The sequence below is a fragment of the Chanodichthys erythropterus genome, chromosome 5, assembly GCF_024489055.1.
Source record: "Chanodichthys erythropterus isolate Z2021 chromosome 5, ASM2448905v1, whole genome shotgun sequence".
Lineage (NCBI taxonomy): Eukaryota > Metazoa > Chordata > Actinopteri > Cypriniformes > Xenocyprididae > Chanodichthys > Chanodichthys erythropterus.
The window spans coordinates 5,064,158-5,088,030 of NC_090225.1; the positions used below are offsets into that span (position 1 = coordinate 5,064,158).

Below are 23,873 nucleotides of genomic sequence, written 5' to 3' on the forward strand. Positions count from 1 at the left end.
TGAAAATAATATGAGAACAATAAAAATGCTAGTTAATAAGAACACATCAATATTTTTGAAAAAAAAAAACATTTTTAATATTACTTACCGTTTTTGAATGACATCATTGCTGTTTGAGCTGCGCACGCTGAAGTCCAGCGCGCACCTGAAGCGCTTTGCTAGAAAGCTAACTCAGCGAATTCAGATATTTAAACAAAATAAACATACAGTACAGTCCAAAAGTTTGGAACCACTAAGATTTTTAATGTTTTTAAGAAGAAGTTTCGTCTGCTCACCAAGGCTACATTTATTTAATTAAAAATACAGTAAAAACAGTAATATTGTGAAATAGTATTACAATTTAAAATAACTGTGTACTATTTAAATATATTTGACAAAGTAATTTATTCCTGTGATGCAAAGCTGAATTTTCAGCATCATTACTCCAGTCTTCAGTGTCACATGATCCTTCAGAAATAATTCTAACATGCTGATTTGCTGCTCAAGAAACATTTATGATCAGTGGCGGCTGGTGCAAAAAAATTTTGGTGGGGCACAATTAAGAAATAGAATTAATAGAAATGCAGGAATTAATAGGCTAATTGTTAAATAATCATTTAACAAGTGATATAATAATGTATCATTACTAATCTAAAACATGGACAATTCTGTATTTAAGGCATGCATAGGACTGGGATCTAAAAAACAAAAAAATCTGTGTTTAATTAAAAAAAAAAGTATTTCATATCCTGCCCAATATTGTCATAGAAACAATGTTCATATTGAAGGCTATAAAAACAAACATGAACTGTGTAGTATGGATCAAATAACATTAGGCCTAGGCTATATTCTAAAATTGTAACTTTACAATGTAAAATCAAAATGTTTTTTAAAGCAGAAGTTAAATACACTCAACTAAAAAATGAAAATAAATAAAAACAAAAATTATTATTATTTTGAATACCCTACAACAGTCACTTTACACAGTTACTGCTATAGTACAAATACACTTAATTGTATTTTCGAAATTGTACATATGGCATAATTATGTTCGCCAACAAAAACAAATTTTCAACTAAAAATATTTTTAGCAAAATGTATTTTACTCAGATTGAACTCCGTCTGTTTGGCGCGCATGCGCGCGGCGGCGCTCGTTCACGGAAGTTTGTGCTTGCTGAAGACTCGTCCACGCCTGACTGCAAAATGGAAATATTTTCTCGACTTTCTAACATTTGCAGATGGAGAATATATCTGTGAAATGTAAATCATGGACTGAGAAAATTATTGGATATCACTTCATCTTAAAGAAAAATATTAATGGAGGTATGTTTGTTTTCACCAATCGCTACACAAGTTAAGGTTACGTATATGGAGTCAAATTAATGCCTTAAAGTTTTGTACAAAAATAAAGTTTTGTAAAACACAAAAAAGAATTGAGCTATAAAAAAATGTTTTGCAAACAAAAATAAAGAATTGCAAAGGAAAATAAAATATTGAGTGGAAAAAAATAAGTTTTGCAAACAAAAATAATAAATTGCAAAATAAAATAAAGTAGTGCAAAAATAAAAATATAATCAATTACAAAAATCAATGACAGCTGTAATCCTATTTTATCTTTGCCACATATTTTTCATGCTCAAACCTACAAAATCATTTGCAACGCTCATTTTATTCTGCGTTTCAGTCAAGCGTGCGCTCACGATACCGGTTTTCTTTTGCGCTGCACTTTTCTGCGCGGATCTCTTTATGGCACTGGTTTGACGTGGGGGTGGAGTCAAGAAACGGGGGCACGCCCCCGCGAAACACGTCATCGGCAGGAGACGCAGATCGCAACAGAACAGGGCAGCGTTTCCCAAAAGCATCATAAGCTTTTGGAAACCAGTGGAGCTACGATCAACTTAGGCTTACGATGCTTTTGGGAAACGCTACCCAGGCCAGATCAGATCAAGCATAGAGACAGAGCGCATTTATTATAATCTGGAAACCACGCCCACCGGGGGAAAAACAATCCAACAGTCTCCATTGACTTTGTATTGCGTGAGGCTGCCTTCTTGTCTTTTCTGACTCATTACAATAAACAGAACAATGCCTAAAAGCTGCTACGTGACAAGGTGTACAGCTAACAAGCTAAAAAAAAACAGAAATACGTTTTTATAAGCAGTCGACCCCAAAAAACGAATGTTTAAGGACACAAAAGTGGATACAGGCAGTGAGACAGAGCGCAACGGGTCATATTACTATAAGAAATGCATTGGAGGGGGTCGTAATCGGTGACAACATATGCTAAACAAACCAACAAAAACAAACCATGCATTATTTTTCACCATGTCAAAGAATTATTTCACCTGTCGCCGATTACGTTCCCTTCCAATGTATTTCGCGGGGGCGTGCCCCCGTTTCTTGATTCCACCCCCACGTCAAACCAGTGCCATAAAGAGATCCGCACAGAACAGTGCAGCGCAAAAGAAAACCGGTATCGTGAGCGCACGCTTGACTGAAACGCAGAATAAAATGAGCGTTACAAATGATTTTGTAGGTTTGAGCATGAAAATTATGTGGCAAAGATAAAATAGCATTACAGCTGTCATTGATTTTTGTAATTGATTATATTTTTATTTTTGCACTACTTTATTTTATTTTGCAATTTATTATTTTTGTTTGCAAAACTTATTTTTTTTCCGCTCAATATTTTATTTTCCTTTGCAATTCTTTATTTTTGTTTGCAAAACATTTTTTTATAGCTCAATTCTTTTTTGTGTTTTGCAAAACTTTATTTTTGTGCAAAACTTTAAGGCATTAATTTGACTCCATATACGTATGATGACGAAAGCACGTTAGTGCGAGCCCTCCCGGAACCCATAGAGATTGCATTGCAGTGCCTGCAGTTCGAAAAAAAAGTTCTTTGAATGGAAGTCTATGGGAGTAGTCGGGGCAAATCTCGGCCAGACTGAAATTGCCCAAAAAGAAGCGGTACTCCACAGAGCGTGACTCGATGCTGATTGGACTATATCTAGAAGCAGAACAAACAGCCTAGCAGTGACAGCTAGCGTAACTTTGGTTGATGTGATTGAAAAATTCGTCCCTTTCTCACTTTGGTGGTGCGTTGCCTTATTGCCCTAATGAAGAAACCGCCCCTGTTTATGATTATTTTCAATGTTGAAAACAGTTGTGTACTTTTTTTTTCAGGATTCCTTGATGAAGAGAAAGTTCAAAAGAACAGCATTTATCTGAAATACAAAGCTTCTGTAACATTATACACTACCGTTCAAAAGTTTGGGGTCAGTAAGAATTTTCTTTTTTATTTTTTTGAAAAGAAATTAAAGAAATGAAAACTTTTATTCAGCAAGGATGCATTAAATCAATCAAAAGTGGCAGTAAAGACATTTATAATGTTATAAAAGATTAGATTTCAGATAAACACTGTTCTTTTGAACTTTCTATTCATTAAATAATCCTGAAAAAAATATTGTACACAAATATTTTGTACAACTGTACACATTAAATGTTTCTTGAGCAGCAGATCAGCATATTAGAATGATTTCTGAAGGATCATGTGACACTGAAGACTGGAGTAATGATGCTGAAAATTCAGCTTTGCATCACAGGAATAAATTACTTTTTGAAATATATTCAAATAGAAAACAGTTATTTTAAATTGTAATAATATTTCACAATATTACTGTTTTTACTGTATTTTTAATTAAATAAATGTAGCCTTGGTGAACAGACAAAACTTCTTTTAAAAAAATTAAAAATCTTAGTGGTTCCAAACATTGGACTGTACTGTATACTAAAAGTATTTTACATATTTCGTCTGAAATAATATATATTGTATAACATAAGCTGCAGTATCAGGTGATTCAGTGCAGGCGCATGTGCAGTAAATAGTATGTCCAGCAGGTGGCACTAAACTTGTTCCCACTTTGGAAAGTACATATAGTAGTTAAACAATGAGATTAACAAACAAATTTAGGCATTAGCAATAAATAGTACATATAACAAATGTAAAATATCTAATGAAATCATATAATTATAATTTAGAAATTAATATATTATTTGTTTGTTTATTGGAATGTTTACAGGATGTTATAAAATGTAATGAATTGGAAAATATAATATATTAATAAATATTAACAATTATATTCCATAATAATACATAAAAATAGGCAAATTCGTCTTTAAATGTCCAAACGCATCGTGGCTCTCATGTCGCGTCTTTCTAACGGCTGTTCTGATTGGTTTAATCAAGCGTCAGTCAAAGTGTTGGTCACGCCCCCTTTCTGGACATCAAACCACAGAGGAAAAACTGCAACAGGAGATAAACAGAGGAGGAAAAGTGTTACGAGTCGTCTTTTTGAATCGGAAGTTGAAAAGAATACCCCATTTTCTTGCTTTTCGACAACTTTTTTTTCACAGTTTGGTGCGGCCGTGTGGGGATGGATGAGATGCGGCCTAGCAGCGGAGCAGCAGCGCACCTCGGCCTCGCCTCGCTCTTTCCCCCGGGATTGCAGGCCATTTATGGGGAATGCAGGCGCCTGTATCCCGATCAGGCGAACCCGCTGCAAGTCACAGCCATTGTGAAGTATTGGTGAGACGCATGAAACATTCCAGTTTTGTGTTGTTGCTTGAAACGCACACATAAAAATCAACTAAACCAAAAAATTTTTTTTGCTTGAAGAATAGTTTTAACTTTAAATTATGATCTTTATACAAACATAAACACGTTTCAATAATAAGCACGTTTCAGTCAGGATAAGTATCACTAATAGGCAAATAACTAACTTTCAAGTAGACTTTTTCTTTTCAATGTCTCACTCTTTCCTCTCATAATCCTTTTTTTCAGGTTAGGGGGTCCAGATCCTCTGGATTACATTAGTATGTACAGAAACATGGGATGTCCTGGACAAGATGTACCGGAGCATTGGCACTATGTCAGCCTGGGTCTCAGTGACTTGTATGGGGACAACAGAGTTCATGAGTAAGAATGACAGATTATATGATGTTTACAACTGTTTCATGACATGATAATGTTGTTACAGCAGATCAGCAATTATGTTCATATTTAGCTGATGTATTTAGTTAAAGGGGTAGTTCACCCAAAAATGAAAATAATGTCATTTATTACTCACCCTCATGCTGTAAGACCTTTGTTCATCTTCGGAAAACAAATTAAGATATTTTTGATGAAATCCGATGGCTCAGTGAGGCCTCCATAGCCAGCAATTTCATTTCCTCTCTCAAGATCCATTAATGTACTAAAAACATATTTAAATCAGTTCATGTGAGTACAGTGGTTCAATATTAATATTATAAAGCGACGAGAATATTTTTGGTGCGCCAAAAAAAACAAAATAACGACTTATTCAGTGATGGCCGATTTCAAAACACTGCTTCAGGAAGCTTACACTGAATCTGTGTATCGAATCTGCGGTTCGGAGCGCCAGAGTCACATGATTTTAGCAGTTTGGCGGTTTGACACATGATCCAAATCATGATTCGACACGCTGATTCATAACACTCCGAAGCTTCCTGAAGCAGTGTTTTGAAATCGGACATCGTTATTTTGTTTTTTTGGCGCACCAAAAATATTCTAGTCGCTTTATAATATTAATATTGAACCACTGTACTCACATGAACTGATTTAAATATGTTTTTAGTACCTTTATGGATCTTGAGAGAGGAAATGTCATTGCTCCCTATGGAGGCTCACGGAGCCATCGGATTTCAACTAAAATATCTTAATTTGTGTTCCGAAGATTAACGAAGGTCTTACGGGTGTGGAACGGCATGAGGGTGAGTAATTAATGACATTATTTTCATTTTTGGGTGAACTAACCCTTTAATGTTTCAGGGTCATTCTATGTCAACTCAACCAGAGGTCCCTGGCTAAAAACATTGATTTTGATTATTTTTCTTCTAGTGAAAGAAATACATAAATGAAAGAAAGCCAAAATATTAAATGTCATGGATGAATTTTTTATTTACTGAGGAATCCAGTATTTTGTAGAGCGAGGTGAAAATGTCAATTTTCACCTGAGTTTTGGAGCCTAATGTGAGGGAGGTAAAAATGACTTTAGAAAGATGGCAGAATCATTATTTTATTTGTACACAGAGATTGGCAGGTCTGTTAGTCAAATCTGTTGACATTAGCAATCATTGTTGCATTATATGCAAAACTTGTGATGATTTTTTTTTTTTTCCTGAAGTTTGCATGTCTGTAAAGTATTAAAGAAATCTTAATAGATTATCTTTCTTAGTAATCTTTTTTTTTGTAATCTTCATTTTTAAGGCCCTTTATGATTTTTATAGACATTTTTATTGAATTTTACCCATTTTTCAATGGTCAAACCAAAATGTGGGTAACTTTTCAGACAGCTGATACTTAGCCTAATGCGTTTAAAGAAGAATGTCTGAAGAACAAATAATATTTTATCTTGTTTCCCTCTGTCAAAACATTTGTATACGAAATACCTCTTTGAGTACAACATTTGTTTCCCCAAAGTTTGCATGTATGTTGCTCAAAAAGTATTAAAGATATCTTAATATTCCTTATATATCTTAATATTATGAAATTTTTCTTTTGGAATCCTCATTTTTAAGGACCTATATGGTTCAATCCCAGAGATAAAGGGATGTCAATGTGGTAACGTAGTTATGATACTGCGTTATTTCAACTCTTGGTATCTTCAGAAGCTGTTAAAATGAACAAAATCCCATCTTCTAAATATCTCTGAAACTGATTCAAATATAGATAAACCTGAGAGCAAGTTAATATGCCTCAATTGAGCAATTTCAGTGTATTTTTGGCAGTCAGGGAGGTATGTTGTATGCAGTTGTATTTGATAGAAAAATATTCTGGTTTCAACATTTATTCTTCAGACATTACCCTTTAAATACAATAAGTATCAGCTGTATGAAAATTGACACATATTTGGTTTTCAACCATTGAAAATGGGTTAAATTGGGTAAAAACAAAACATGGAGCTGCATTGAGATCCCATATCTATGGGATTGAACCATATGGGACCTTGAAAATGAAGATTTCAAATGAAAAGTTTAAGAACCAGAATCTCAAATCATATTAAGATATCTTTAATACTTTTTTAGTTACAGGCATACAAACTTTGGAAAAAGAATATTTATGGTGCACAGACAGGTATGTTCTATGCAATTGTTTTGATGCATTTCTACTTTCTACTAATTATTTGTTCTTCAGTTGATCCTCTTTGAAAAAAAAAAAAGGCATCAGCTGTATGCAAAGTGACCCAAATTTGGTTTTTGACGCCTGAAAATATGTATAATTTACTCTTGAAGTCACATTGCGATCCCAACATCTCTGGGATTTAACCCTATATAGAGCCTTAAAAATATGGATACCAAAAGAAAAGTTTAAGAACCAGAGGCCCGATTCACAAAATCTTCTTAAGAAAGAATTAAAAAAAATTCCTAAGATAAATTCTAAGAAGTTTGGAAGAACGTTCCTAAGTACAATTCTTGAAAAAATCTTTGAAAAATATCTGAGAAACTTAAGAACATCTTATTTTTTTTCTTAAAAAGGCGGCTTTGGAATTACATTACTTTCTATGGGGGATAAAAAAAAATCTTAATTTGTGTTCCGAAGATGAACAAAGTTCTTATTGGTGTGGAACGGCATGAGGGTGAGTAATTAATGACCCATAATTTTTTGGGTGAACTAACCCTTCAGCAAAATCAAAAACTTAAGCCGGGGAAGCTTTTGAGATTTGGTTGAACTGACACTGAATGATCCTTTAGCTACTGAAAAAGTCTGATGTTTAGTCATTCGTGAAGAGGTGTGTTGATCGTGCTTGAGTTACAGCTGTATTTTGCTTTTTTATAGATTCACAGGTCAAGAGGGCCCAAGTGGTTTTGGTTTTGAGCTCACATTTCGCCTGAAGAGAGAAGCAGGAGAGACGGCACCCCCTACCTGGCCAGCTGAGCTCATGCAAGGCCTGGCTCGATATGTGTTTCAATCAGGTACTGTACCTACACTCCATTTGAAGCGATTGGAGTCTAAAGTTTTACAATTCATGGAAGCATTTCTTATGTAACTGCAAAACAGTTTAGGAGCTGTGGTTTTCATGTTGTTTTCAGGTTTAACTGATTTAAAAAGGTTAGTTCACCAAAAATGTAATTCTGTCATTTACTCCCTTTATGTTGTTCCAAGCCCATAAAACTTTTGTTCGTCTTTGAAACACAAATGAAGATGTATTTAATGAAATCTGAGAGCTTTCTGTCTTCGAAAGTCTATTCATTTAAAACTCCATATGATACATCCATTGTTTAATCCAAGTCTTCTGAAGGCACATGTTTTGTATGATCTTTATGTGATGAACAGATTTAATTTATATTTTAATTCACATATAAACACTGATCAGCAAACATTCATGGAGAACTAAATTATGGTAAACAAAAGCTCAACCACACTTCCTTGACCGTTTAATTCATTTGGATTTCTTTTACAATCTCTTTATCAGCGTTTTGAAACATCAAAGTTTTGGGTGAATAGATTTTCAGTGTAGCGACAGAAATCTCACAGATTTCATTAAAAATATCCATTTGTGCTCCAAAAGTTGAGTGAAAGACTTGAGGGGTTAGAATGACGTAAGGGTGAATGTATTATAAGTGATAACAGAATTTTCATTTTTGGGCAAACTAACCCTTTAAAAACATTTAATATAATTGATCTAAATGGGCTCCCCTAATGTTAGTCATTAGTCATTTATTTTGCCAAAACAGCCATAATTTAGTTTTTCATTTCTCAGCCTTTGTCTTTGTCTACACCAATACTGTCTCAAAGTTGTAATAATCAATCTTGAGTGATATTTGCAAGCTTGAAATAAAACCTTGGAATAAAGTTTGGTTGCATCTATATGTTACTATAACGGGTGAGGCTGTTCACTGTAGAGCCAATGGGTGGAGCGTGATATCCAGTTCCCCCTCTCTGGATGTATTCTGTGTATAATGGGTGGAGCTAGAATGTCCAACCACACCCTAACCCTACCCATAACCATATACCTCCACCCATTATATCCACAGAGCTCCACCCATGACAGCTGAGAGGTGGAGCTGGATGTCATATGGCACTGCAATCATCACCACACACTATATTAAAAATAGTCATCAAACTAAAATAAACTTTGACATATTACTCTCTTGAAAGTTTGCAAACCAAATTAGACAAGATGTTTTTTCTGTAACAGAAAACACTTTCTGTAGCGGCGATCACATTTCGTGGCACAGTCCGTTGGACAACAGCGAGTCTAGAATCCAACATATGCTTCTCACGGAGGATCCGCAGATGCAGCCAGTGCAGACCCCCTTTGGTCACGTCAGCTTCCTTCAGGTCAGGCACAACATGCCAGCAGTTTCAACAAGATTGCTGACTGTAGCTAATGTAATTTCCTCAGTAATTTAGTTTCCCTATTTATTTTTTTTTCTTCTTTAGCCCTTGAGATTGGTTCAGGATATGTTCATATAGCTGTCTAGGTTCAGTTTTGTGTGCTACATTCATTAACCTTGTCTTCCTATGCATATATCTCCTTGAGATCAGTGTAAATTAAGTTTTTCCTTCTGTGCTCATCAGATTGTGGGTGTTTGCACAGAGGAGCTGCAGGCAGCGCAGCAGTGGAATGGTCAAGGCATTCTGGACCTGCTGAGAGGAGTGCACATGTGAGTAATTCCACAGCCAGACACGAGACAGGCCAAGGACACACTCATGCTCAATTGGTGGGAAAACTGTGTTAAAGAAACTGCAGGACTGATTTAAACAGCTGAGAAACTAAATGAATTCCCTTGATGAATTACTTTGTCTCTCTCTTCTTGTTGAAAAGCATTTGTAGATGGGTGAATTTGTATGTCTGTACCTTTACCTTCAAGCAAATGTGAGAATAAGTTTGTCGTGTTACTTAATGCCGTTTCTTTTCCACTCTTGGCATTGAGGCATTGTGGGCATTGTAGATAAGAGCACTGTACTTTGAATGCTGTAACTCTTTAGTAAGTGGGTCAGGAGCTTTCATTTGTTCTGAGATGCTTTGTGCTGTTCTTATTTTTCATTAATTCTGAAATGTTCTTTGTCTCTTTTGTTGTTTTGTTTGCAGTGCTGGGGGTCCATGGTTAATCACTGACATGAGAAGAGGGGAAACCATATTTGACATTGATCCACACTTGCAAGTAAGGTTTTCTGTAGTGTGCATGGTTCACCCACTAGAGAAAATGCTGTTATTTATTCATCCTAATGTTTATAAAATGCTTGTTATTTTTTCTGTGGAACACATTAAGGAGATTATAGAATGTACATGTTCCTCTTTAGCAGTGGTTCTCAATTCTGGTCCTGGTGCGCCAGGATATAAAATGTGTGTGTGTGTGTATTATATTATATTATATTATATTATATTATATTATATTATATTATATTATATTATATTATATTATATTATATTATATTATATTATATTATATTATATTTTTATAATTTTTTTTGGGGGGGGGGGTTTGAAAGAAGTCTGTTGTTGTCACAAAGGCATTAATACGATCATAAGTTGAGTAAAATAATAATATACTTTAACATATTTTATTCCGAAGCTGAATTTTCAGCATCAGTACTATACTCCAATAGTCACATGATCCTTCCTTCAGAAATCATTCTAATATGCTGATTTTCTGTCAAGAAACATTTCATATTATTATCAGTTGTGCTACTTAATATTTTAAAAACCGTAATGTTTTTGTTGTTCAGGATTCTTTGATGAATACAAAGTTCAAAAGAACAGCATTTATTGGATATTGAAATCTTTTGTAACATTATAAATGTCTTTAGTGACACTTTTGATCAATTTAATGCATCCTTCCTGAATAAAGTATTCATTTTAAATTGTAGTTTCTGTCATCTAACACTGACTTAAAATTAATCTTTATAAACACTAATAATTTGATAACAATTTTAAATGTGATCTTTACCAGATATTAAAATGAACATCCATTTTTCATATTGTTCATTATAATGTTGTGATGGCTAAATTCACTTTTTTATGTTTAATATTACTGTTTGTTACTTAGTGATTTATTCTTAATTTATTTATATGAAATAGTTTAGAATTTTAATATCAGCCATTTGTTGATTATTGACCATAATATGAAATAATGATGTGCTTATCTGTATCATCTAGAATTTTAAAATTGGTGCGATTGCTAATTTTTCTCTGAATTATTCCTTAAAATTAAAGGCCTTGTTAACAATGTAGACTTTTTAGATAATTTACTTAGTAAAGTTTATCGAAGCTAAAATTGTCATTTCCATTTGAATATTTTTTACTGCTCTCTTTTTTTCCCACATTTTACCTCTCTCAAGTAATGAATGACTATCATTCCTGGTGATTAAGGTCATCTGATAAAACGCATACTGTTATGCTTCAGGATTGATGCAGCATGGGAAAAGGTGGTGTGTAATTAAGTCTGTGGCTGTTAAACTCAACACCTCCACCTGCTGTTAGTCCTCTGCCCTCTCGCTCTCTGCACCGAGACGGACACATGTCCAGCCGTACCGCTCCCCTGCTGATTTGTGCGTGTGTTGATTGCTCATTCCAAGCAGGAACGTGTGGATAAGGGCATAGAGACGGACGGCTCTAACCTGAGCGGTGTCAGTGCCAAGTGTGCCTGGGATGACTTGAGCCGACCTCCCGAGGATGAGGACGACAGCAGGAGCATTTGCATTGGGTCACAGCCACGCAGGCTGTCCGACAAAGGTGAGGAGTGCAAAGGACAAGCGCAGAGTGACCAATTTAAAAACAAGACACCGAACCCTGTATGCTTCAGAGATGTTGTATTGCCTCAACTTACTATATCGTTGTGTCAAGTAAACGTGTGTTGTTCATTCAGACACTGAACAAATTAGAGAAGCCCTGAGAAAAGGACTGGAGATTAACAGCAAGTCTGTCCTTCCTCCCATCAGCAGTCAGAGACACAGTCACGACCGGCCACAGTAAGTCCTGCCCTTTCATGACAATCAGAGCTTCAGGACTGCGTGATTACACTGGTCAAGCAGATGTATGGTTTACGCAGTGCTGTGACCTTAATTCTGGAAGTAGCAGGTTGAGGAGTTTGTTTTAGGACACCAAACTGCTTTGGTTTGTTATGCCACCTGTTCAGGACTAGATGGCATCTTTATGGTTTGTGGATAAGAGAGGAAAAAAAGATGTGCAAGGGTTAGGTGATGTGACTGTACATATGTGGTGTGAAAAGTGTGTCGCCAGTTAGAGATTTTTCTATTTTGTTTATAGCACACAGGGCTGCACAATTAATCACATAAATGATCGAGATAATGATTATGGGTGCTGTGAATCATGAAAAGTGAGTATCAGTTCATGTAGGTCTACTGCCATCGCATTATAGTGCAGTGGTTGAGCATTCTAACCAATCACACACATTTGTGTTGTGCGCATGATTGCGGAGACATGTAAATTATTAGGGCTGGTCTGACAATATTGATTCTTGATTTCAATCAGTCATTTTGATGAACTAATATTGATTCTTAAATCCCAAGATCAGTCTTTTAGTCTGTTCTTTTCAGTTGATGCATGAACAAAACCGCTCTAAATATTAATTTCTTTGTTCTGCTGAACACGGAAGAAGATATTTTGAAGAATACGGGTAACCAAATAGTTGATGGGCCGCATTGACTTCCATAGTCTGGAAAAAAATACTATGGAAGTCAGTTGGGCCCATCAACTGTTTGGTTACTGACATTCTTCAAAATATCTTCTTTTGTGTTCAACGGAAGACAGAAATTCATATAGGTTTGGAACAACTTGAGGGTGAGTAAATGATGAGAGAATTTTCATTTTTGGGTGTACTATCCCTTGAAATCGAATGCACGGATCCAATATAGTGAGATATCCGATTTCTTTCTCAACTGTTTATGTTCACATAAGACAACTGAGGAATGCTTGCCTAGATGGGTATTTTGAACGTATGTGTGTGTTCAAGTGCAAGGAGACCCGAAAGAGGAATCAATTCGGTGTTCATGCGGTATCTGAAACGCGCCTCTCTGGATGTGTGTGCACAAAAATAACAGCGTGCGAGTACCGAATTGAGTTCTCTTTTGCCTCTTTTTGTACTTGAATGATTTAAAATGGCTTGAATGTTTAAATTGTCAGAAAAAACACATGCAAATGATAAACTTTAACTCTATGATGGTTAAACTTTGCAATTAAACAACGAATCACATGCGTGCCGAACCGTGGGACCTAGTCCATAGGGCTCACAAATCAACTATGATCCGTTTAACCCCTACTATCCATAATCCATAAATCTATAAATTTTACTTAACTACACTTAAAAGATACAAATTAACAACCAATATATACTGCAAAAGAGCAATGAGACAACTCTGATCATCATATATATTGTTACATGATACAGTGCTGTTATATAAGATTTTAGTCATGCCGCCCACCCCTATTTGGTGCACAGTTAAAAATGGCTTTTAAACAGGCCTGCAGTTTTAAAGGAGTTAAAGGAATGAATTTCATGAGATTTGGTTGGTTCGTTCAGCTTAACCGCTATATATATATCTCAAAATCACTATTGGTTTGACAGCAGTTCAGATGCCTGTCCAGTATTTGGATAATTACCTGCAGGTATTTTTCAGACACAGCCTGTCCCTTCAATCTTTGTCCTCATGAGTGCTGACTCTTGCCAGCTGGTTTGCTATTGTACAGCATAATGTTACTTGCTCAGGAAATTAGCTTCAGGTGCCAATAGTCTGGCAGCACAAATGTGCTTTTAAATCGGGTCTGTATTATACTATACTGCTATAATAATTTTTAACTTTGTGACAAATCAACAATTTAGCGCATACTACTTTGTTATTAAGACCACGATGGTTGAAGTTAGCTGAGGTGACTGTTGTAAGCACTTCCATCCTCATCTCATTAAACGCTGTGCAATCCAGATCATCTCCGTGCATGGTTTGTCAGGGTTAATCTCACTATCCTGTTGTCTGCACCCCCTTGTTTTGCTCATAGCCCAGCCAGAGATTCAAACATACATCCTGGGCCTGAAGCTCAGCCTGACTGCCTGCTGTAGTAGGTTGTGTTGCCTACTCCAAATAATCATGATGAGAGGAAAACATAATGCTGACTTCAAGCATATCGTGCTCCCTTGAATTTTTGCATACATTCTATAGAAAAGTTTTTCACCCATATACACTGCGTTCCAAATTATTATGCAAGTGACATATCAGTAAGATTTCAGTAGAATAAACATTTAGATTTTAGTTTTTCTGAGAAAATGTTTGTTTGTTTATTTATCCATGTCTTTTTAGATAACTGGTATCAATCTCAGACAAAATAATTTGCCAGGTCTATGGAAACCCTACTTAGAGGTTGTTCCACATTATTAGGCAAGTCACAGTACTCATGTAATATGGGGAGGAAGAAAGATCTTTCTAAAGATGAAAAGCATGAAATGGTCCAATGTTGTGCAAAAGGCATGAAAACCCACTGTTAATGTTTCTCTTGGTGAGGTTTGGTTAGTGGTGTCTAAAATGCATCTTTACGCATAACTGCCAGCCTGCATGGAGAGCTTCTTGAGACTCCAGAGGCACCAGCAGCTTCAAATACCTGTTTGCTGCTCAACACTGGCTTTTTTTTTTATAGCTGCCCTTTTAATACAATTTTTTTTTTTTGACATGAACTTTCATTAATAAGCCTTTATCTGACCGAGTTCTGCTGTGCGCTAAATCACTCAAAAATCTTATGATAATTTGATAATCTCCATTCGGTTTCACACAATATTAGTTGTTTTCATGCCTTTTGCACAACATTGCACCATTTCATGCTTTTCATCTTCAGAAAGATCTTTCTTCTTCTCCATATTGCATGAGAACTATGACTTGCTTAATAATGTGGAACAACCTCTAAGTAGGGTTTCCATAGATCTGACAAATTATTTTGTCTGAGATTGATACCAGTTATCTAAAAAGACATGGATAAATAAACAAACAAACATTTTCTCAGAAAAACTAAAATCTAAATGTTTATTCTACTGAAATCTTACTGATATGTCACTTGCAAAATAATTTGGAACGCAGTGTATGTACTAGTAGTGATTCTGTCTACCTAGATAATGGCATCCTGACACTATTACTTTGAGCAGTATTTGTCAGTATAAAGCTTGAAGATAGTTTGGACTCTGCGGATCGAGAAACTGAAGGTGGATTTTGTATCAAAGTAATGACAGTTTCCTAATAAAAAGCGTAACAATTACAAGAATCACTTATGTATATATTTTCCTCATAGAGAGAAATAGGTTTTCAGCTTCTGCATGAATGAGATGGGAATCATTAAGAATTTAACAATTCTGGATCAGATTCCTCTTAGCGATTCCAGTTTCATTAACTATTCTTTTAATACTTGTGATCAAGTTGTAGTTGAATTTCAAGTTGGACATGTCGAAAATAATGGGAAATATCTTGCAGTTCAGTAAGTAATTAATTCATTATCCCCTCCAACTGATTCATACATATTTTGATTCAGCAAAAAATTCCCACTAATAAGATTTGGTAGCTGTGTTGCAGTGAATAATAATACTACAGGGAACACTGTCAGTATTTCATTATTTTTCAGTATTTTAGTATGATGTTCTGTTCACACTGGTGGAAGAATGCAAGATAAAGAACCATTAACAGAACCAGACCTAAAGGATTGGTTTACTTTAAAATGAAAATTACCCCAAGCTTTACTAGTCCTCAAGCCATCCTAAGTGTATATGTCTTTTTCTTTCTGATGAACACAATCAGAGTTATATTAAAAAATATTATAATGCTTTATAACCAAGCTTTATAGTGGCAGTGAACGGAACCAACGGGTATGAAGCTCAGCTGAACCTTCTGAACTGAAGCGATGTGTTTGTGTTAGAAAAATATCCATATTTAAGAAGTTATGAAGTAAAATATCTAGCTTCCGCCAGAGCGCCTTCCGTATTCAACTCTGTAGCTTCCCTGTTAAAAAAACGCTTACGCTACATCCTATGCCTTCCGTATTCAAATTACGAAAAAAGCGTAACTGGCGCGACGTGTCTAGCTGGTGTCTGGAGGAAGCTAGGTATTTTACTTTATAATTTGTTAAATATGTATATTTTTCTTACAAATATGCATCACTTCGCTTCAGAAGGCCTTTATTAACCCCCCGGAGCCATGTGGAGTACGTTTATGATGGATGGATTCAATTTCTTCAGCTTCATACTCGTTGGTCCCGTTCACTGCCTTTATAAAGCTTAGGTGCATCAGGATATTTATTAATATATCTCCGACTGTGTTCATCAGAAAGAAGAAAGTCATATACACCTAGGATGGCTTGAGGGTGAGTAAAGCTTGGGGTAATTTTCATTTGAAAGTTAACTAATCCTTTAATTAAAATCACTTGATTCCTGTATATTACATTTTTATATATAATATAATTTATTTGTTTGTTTTGCATCCTTAATAAAGCAGTCAGTTATCATTATGGTAATTTAACCAACAAACTTTCAAGAACACTTAAAGGTAGGGTAGGTATTGTTTTTCATAAACACTTTTTGTTATACTGATTGAAACTCTCTTCACATCCTTATAGCAATCAATAATAAAAGTGGTCTGAATAATTAAACATGTACATATATCTTCTATGGAAGTCTCAGGACCAGAAAATGTTTTTCCAATCATTGCATTCAGTCCGAATGCAATAGTAGGATGTCCTACATGCCTGTCAACGTATGTATTTACGTACCTCTGTGCACCCTGCTCGCACAGACATCACGTCATCAGAGCGTTTCATGAGGCTCTGTGCAGAGTTGTAGACAGACAGTCGCCAAGCACCGCAAACAAACAGCAGCCGCCTTTTACAGTTCCTCCGGAACCAAAACAATAAGCTTATGCTGCTTTTACTCCATCGTAACCACAATTACGAGATGGCAACTCGTGACATTCTACCCGGAGCTGTTCACGTCCTCAGACTCGGGTTAATGCATTTCAGTGGCAACATTATCAGTGCTGAAATTAATTTGCAGCAGTCAGGTGGTACAAGTCAGCGCTCTTTAAGTTGTTTACATTCATTACTATTGTAATGTTACGTGCTTTGAGACATGAAGTAATTTAACACTGTCTCTCGTGACACTTTGCAGACTCTGCTCTGGCTGTGCACGTTCATGTGTTTTGAAGGAGGCTTGGCTTTGGATAGCACTCTGAAGGGTGGGGGTGTGATCTTATGATTTCAAAGCTAGCTTGCTATTGCTAGCCTCTCTTAATTTGCCTACCCTACCTTAAAGTGTCATGAATTTGTCAGTTGTTAAACAGTTCCTATGTGATTTATGTAATAAGTTGATCAACTTGTTTTCTGCACTTCCTTCAGTTGCCTTAGAGTAGCAACTGAATTACCAAAGTTCAAATATGTAGATTCATTTAAATGAGCTCTTGAAACCTGTTAAAAGAGGGAAGAGTTGACTTTTTCTGCTCTAAGTAGCTGTTGAAAAGAATAAGATTGATTTGCCATTTGGCAGTAGTGGTACATGCATTCTTTCACTTCGCTGTGGTACAAATCTGCCCCTAATTTCTCCATAGACAATCAGTTGGACATTTCCAGACCCAGCAGATATCAAGGTAAGAGCCAATTACGAGTGAAACTGAAACTATTTCTTCAGCAAATGGGCTATGGAGACAGTTCTTCTTTATTCCACTTTGAAAATGGGTGTTCAGTACAGTGTCTACAAGTTACTTTTGTTAGAACAATGAGGAAACACAAAGCTCTGCACTGCAATATTTCTGTTTTTTTTTTTTTTGTTTTGTTTTTTCTCATTTACAGCTGTCTCAAAATGTATTTGGACACTTAAGCTACAAATGTATGAATATCATTGTAGTATCAGTATTTGGACAGTTTCTGGTTGTTAAACGTTAGTGGATCGTGGTCACTCTTTTAGGACACCTGTGTGAAATTGTAAATTACCTTAAGACACACAAAATATTTAAAATAAATCCCAAGTTATTGAAGTTCACTCTGAAAAGCTCTAGCATTATTTGTTTGCAGTTGTCTATTGAGGTTTGATATTTCATTATACTAATGCAATGACATTTATACGGTTTGATTGTGCCTTAATTGTCCAACCATACAAATTGGATACAACCATACAAATGATCACAAATGGATTTGTTAGTCTGTCGCTAGAGCTGCACAATTCTGGATAATTTGAGAACCATGATTTTTTTTTTTTTTTTTTCAAACTGATTGATTCTCTCACGATTCTGAACAAACAAACAAAATAACGTGTAATTTACTAGAGGTTCTGACAAAATGTTAATTGCTGAAGTCTTAATTTAAAGGGATAGTTCACCCAAAAATGAAAATTTGATGTTTATCTGCTTACCCCCAGGGCATCCAAGATGTAGGTGACTTTGTTTCTTCAGTAGAACACAAATGATGATTTTTAACTCCAACCGTTACCGTCTGTCAGTCAAATAATGCTAGTGGATGGGAACTTCTACTATAAGAGTAAATAAAACTTGCATAGACAAGTCCAAATTAAACCCTGCGGCTCGTGATGACACATTGATGTCCTAAGACACGAAACGATCGGTTTGTGTGATAAACCGAACAGTATTTATATCATTTTTTTTTTTACCTCTAATACACCACTATGTCCAACGGCATTCATCACTCGATTCGTGAGGTCTGATCGCACTCTGACAGCGGCAGTGATGTCTCGTGCATATACTTAAATGAGAGCGAGACATCACTGCTGCTGTCAGAGCGCGATCAGACCTCACGAAGTCACCTACATCTTGGATGCGCTGGGGGTAAGCAGATAAACATCAAATTTTCATTTTTGGGTGAACTATCCCTTTAAACATTAAAAATGTTTAGTTAGGCCTAATTTGAATGAATTATTTTTAAAATATCAGTTTGAATTAATGTTTCAATGACTCATAAATACTTAATTTCATTAATGGATGACTCAGCATTTTTGAACAAATCATTTGAATGAATGATTCATTGACAAATACAACAGACAAATTTAACAGTTGCTTTTCGCCACCTACTGGTGTAACGATGTAATTGACACAATCTTTATTAACTTGAAACGTTACTTTCAAAAGTGATTTGCTACCGTAGACATCACTGTTTATATCCATACTATAAACTTTCATCTCAGTACTTCTGTGATAATTTGAATATTTGTAACACAGAAATAATGATACTGTGTGGTTGAAAAGACTGTGTAGCCGTTTCATACCTATACATGACAACTGCACTCTTTGGCTCAGCGGCAGCTCCAACGCAGATCTGAATGTTCCACTGTGATTTTGTTGTCATTTGTTGGCATTTAGGAATAAGATCATGCGGATGTTGGAATCAAGATCGCAATCTTTTAACGATTAATCGTGCAGCTCTATTTGTCACCCTCATTCAGTTTTGTCCTTATTTATATTATCTCATCCTCTATATCTCAGGAGTCGCAAAGACAGTCTGGAGAGCGAGAGCTCGGCTGCTATTGTCCCTCACGAGCTGGTGCGAACACGACAGCTGGAAAGCGTGCACCTGAAGTTCAACCAGGAGTCTGGGACCCTTCTCCCACTGTGCCTCAGGTAGAACATAGACTGTATGAAGCTTCATTTGCTTTATATTTTCTGATTTTTATAACTTTATGAGGGGCCAGGGGTTGTGAATTCAATCAGAAATGAAAAATAAAAGTACACACTACTGGTGTGCTGATTTGTGCTTTGTTCATATTACCAATATATTACAGTTTTACAAACCAACCCAACTCACTGAATTGCTAACAGCTCTGATTTTGCTGGCACTAAAAGAGTGGGATATGAGTTTTATGTAATCTCCTTGTTTGGACAGAAACAGAGATGAGGCTTACAGAGAAGTCTTTGTTTAAAGTCCAAATGTGAGCAGGGAGAAAGTGAACATCAGGTTGCTTATAGTTTTAGCCTTTGATATTTCCCGCTTGCTTTAAGAGATACGACACTTATCAATGTCTATGTAAATGATTCATTCACTTCTTTTCTTTTTAACCTTTGCTTGTAGAGGTCGGCTGCTTCATGGCCGACATTTCACATATAAAAGCATTAACGGAGATACAGCAATCACCTTTGTATCCACTGGGGTGGAAGGGGCTTTTGCCACAGAAGAGCATCCGTATGCTGCACATGGACCATGGCTACAGGTAGCAGACACGCATTATTATTACATCCCTTTAAGGGGCCCTATTATGCTTTTTATCATTTTCAACTTCCTTTAGTGTGTAATGTCGCTGTTTCAGAAAGAAAATGTCTGCAAAGTTACAAAGCACAAATTCCATTGTAGTCTTGAGTTTTCTTCAGGGAACAAACACATCAGAATATCCCTCATTTAAATCATTCCTGCCAAGGCATGTGCAAAGAAAAAAAGAGGCGAGGCCTGGTCGAGTTGGTTAGTAGTGTGTTGAAACTTGTGATTATGGTAAGCAGCAGGACATTTCCCAAACACGCTCAAAGCAGTTGACCAATCACAATACACTGGTCCAGCCGACCAATCAAAGCCCTATTATGCCCCTTTTTTACAAGATGTTAAATTAGTCTGATGTCCCCAAACTTCAGTATGTATGTGAAGTTTCAGCTCAAAATACCCCACAGATAATTTTTTATAGCATGTTAAAATTGTAAAAATTGCTCAAACCTTTTTGGGGGTGAGCAAAAATGTCCCTTTAAATGCAAATGAGCTGCTGCTCCCTGCCCCCTTTCAAGAAGAGGTTGGAGCTTAAAGAGCAACAAAGTAGGACAATCTCACGCACTGAAAATGAAAAGTCAGTCACCTGACTGTACTGTGCATAATAAATGCATGTTTATCAATTACGCAGACGGTGAGCTTGGCAAGATAAAAATAACAACATAGCTCTGGTGTCCTGGTGCCTTCACGTGCCATCAGAAATGTCATAACTCCCACTTATTAAGTCGTGATTATGAGTTTGTCGCATTCAAGTGGGAGATTTCAAAGGGCGTTTGTGCTAATTTTAACTAGGAAACTCGTATTTTATAATAATTCTGATAGTACGTGAGGACAGCATCATTGAAAAAAGGCACAGACAAAGTTAGCTTTAGCAACATTCACCATGCAGAGTGCCAACAAGCTCTTTCAGAAAGGCAATTTGGAAGGACCCACAACATATGACATGTGATACTTACTTTGACTGGATCTGAAGTTTGCACACTAAGCATTGGTATTGACCCAATATGCTTAGCAAAAACTTTTTTTGGGACATTTCCTTCAAAAATTAAATTTAACCACAATGTCCTCGGTGACTCAGATGACGGGAGTCTATGGAGACTCTTATGTACATTGGTACATCCCAAAACACAACACTTATAATGCCTCTTTGGCGCAGATATTGTACAACTCCCGCTGCCACAATGAGGATACAGAAATAGCAGACTCCGTTTGTCACTCAGGGCTGTGTCTATGGGCGGGGCTTCTCCCTACGATTACATCAGCATGGGGAGAATCTGAATCGGCTCATTTGAAGAGACTGCTTCTGATTTATGACAATTATAAAAAAAGAGTGAAAAAAACTTAGAGGCATGAAAAGTTATTCTATTCAAAAAATATCAATGGTTTGAAAATGGCATAATAGGTCCCCTTTAAATTTCAGTGTTGTTACTTATGTATGACCTTGTTTTGATCTCCTTATTTTAGATATTACTTACTGAGGAGTTTGTAGAGCAGATGCTAGCTGACATTCAGGATTTGAGCACCCGTGAAATGGTAAGGTTCTACCCACACTTCAAGTGATTTCACTGTGGTTTTGTAAACTTTTTAATATTTTAACACACTGTATATCTCTTTTCTCCTCACCCAGTCTAAGCTGCCGAAGGAGTACAGCTGGCCCGATAAGAAGCTCAAGATCTCTGTCCTGCCCGACACTGTGTTTGACAGCCCACTGCAATAAGACTGGGAGCTCGCTGTCCCTGATTACAAACCCACATCTCCAGAAAGGAGCCAAACTCTTTTTTTTTTTTTTTTTTTTTTTCAGACACATGTGCCTATAGATGACTGAAGGAAACAGACATTCAGATGCTTTCCCCTTTCCCAGAGAGCATTGTAAATGTTCAACATTTTGTATTGTCCATTATACCACTTGTCTTTGTATTGGTCTACCTATTCACTCTTAAGGAAGCTTAAAAAATAGCGATTGTTTTTCTGTTTCAAAAGACACGTTATATTTCTTGTTGAATATTTAGCACTGGTGCCTTTATTCACCTTGGAATGGACTGAAGTGTCATTTTGAGAGAAAATCTGCTCCTCTAAATCCTGCTTGTAATGTGAAGGAAAGCATACTAAGGAAAAGGCCTTTTTTTAACCATGTTTATGTAAAAAATACTGTTAAGCCTGAGTATCTGGTTGTACTCAATTTACATATAAAATACGTTAGTGCCTATTTATGGTTGATGATCTAAAGGTCTTCATTTAGTTGTCAAACAATGGGTGGTTAGTCAGTTCACCTACACAATACCAAAGCCTGTACAGTACGGGTGTTTTTAAAGCACGTCTAATGGAAAGTTAAGAAGCATTAATTAGTTCCCTGATCTTTGTTTTATTTTATTAACTATTTTACTTTTCCTTTGACTTTATGATTGCATTCCAAGTCTCTTTTTAGGGAAGAAAACTAACTGGTTCCTGAACGGCAATCTGTTTTCTAGAATGTGCATTTGTAATTTTTGGGATATGTGCTGAATAATATAGGTCAAAGTGTAAAAAAGAACCTCTATTAGTGCTTTTTAAAATATGAATTTAATTAGAGTGTACTGGTGTTTTTTATATTCTGGAGAATCACTACACTGCCTGTGGTTTTGTTACCCTTAAGTGCATTAAAGTTATTTACATAAATCGGGGTGTTTGTGTTCATTTTGATTACACAAGTCCACCCGTTTGTGCAAAGAATGCCTATTTCCCATTGAATTAAATACTATTTTATAATGACAACTCATGATTTGTGACCAAGACACCAAAATTCCTCATTGAGAACCAAGTCTGTCTCTGACCTTTAGAATTGTGTGCCCTGTATTTCCATGCTGTCCCTTCAAGACGTGTGTGTAAATGCCCTTTTTGCATGTGAAATGATTAACAGCACTCTGGTGGGCTGTTGAGATAGTCAATATTATTTGTATAGCACCAACTAAAGTTGACCAATGTGCTGCACAAGAAAAAGAAAAACACATTACATAACAGACTTGACAGAACAATATCATCACTAAAATACAATACAATAAAACTTCATCACTGATTACATACCATATCAAAGACATAAATCTTCGCTTAGATTTAAAAACCGACAAAGATGGAGCAAATCTAATAGAAATGGGTAGGGCATTCCAGAGTCTTGGGGCAACTACTGAAAAGGTCCAGTCACCCCCCAACATTTCAGCTTTGATTTAGGGATATACAACAATCTCTGTTTGGATGACCAGAGAGATCTGGATGAGATGCTGGATGGCAGATTAAAACAGCTGTTCAGTCCTAAATAATTTTAGTAAAATAAGGTGTTCATAATAGAATTAATAACTACTATTTTGGAGTGTGCTGTAATGTGTGTGAGAACAGAAGTGAAAGAGTAAAGATGGATTAAGTTAATTACTCCTGTCTCATGTGGTTTATTGCTGCTTAAAGTCCCCCTGTAGTCAATTATTTTATTCCTTAAAACTCATCTTTGATCACCAAAATGACATATTTAAACATTTTTTTCCTGTGGAAAAAAAAAAACTTCATGCCTTAAAATAGCTTGAATGTAACTCTACACCCTTGCCTCATTTAGTATACGCAAATCAATGAATATGCAAATTTGCCCCGCCTCCACCCACTCACACA

The 23,873-nt window shown here is 36.0% G+C and overlaps 1 protein-coding gene across 1 annotated transcript; it reads left to right on the top strand.

Moving 5' to 3' along the window:
* Positions 1-4,195: 4,195 nt before the first annotated feature.
* Positions 4,196-22,038, top strand: sufu (suppressor of fused homolog (Drosophila)). The gene is made up of 13 exons (XM_067385084.1): positions 4,196-4,567; positions 4,823-4,957; positions 7,838-7,974; positions 9,201-9,343; positions 9,584-9,669; positions 10,098-10,170; positions 11,585-11,741; positions 11,875-11,977; positions 17,594-17,632; positions 19,478-19,612; positions 20,061-20,199; positions 21,705-21,773; positions 21,868-22,038. The coding sequence occupies exons 1-13, from the start codon at positions 4,416-4,418 to the stop codon at positions 21,955-21,957; spliced, it is 1,458 nt and encodes a 485-aa protein (XP_067241185.1). The 5' UTR covers positions 4,196-4,415; the 3' UTR covers positions 21,958-22,038.
* Positions 22,039-23,873: the final 1,835 nt, after the last annotated feature.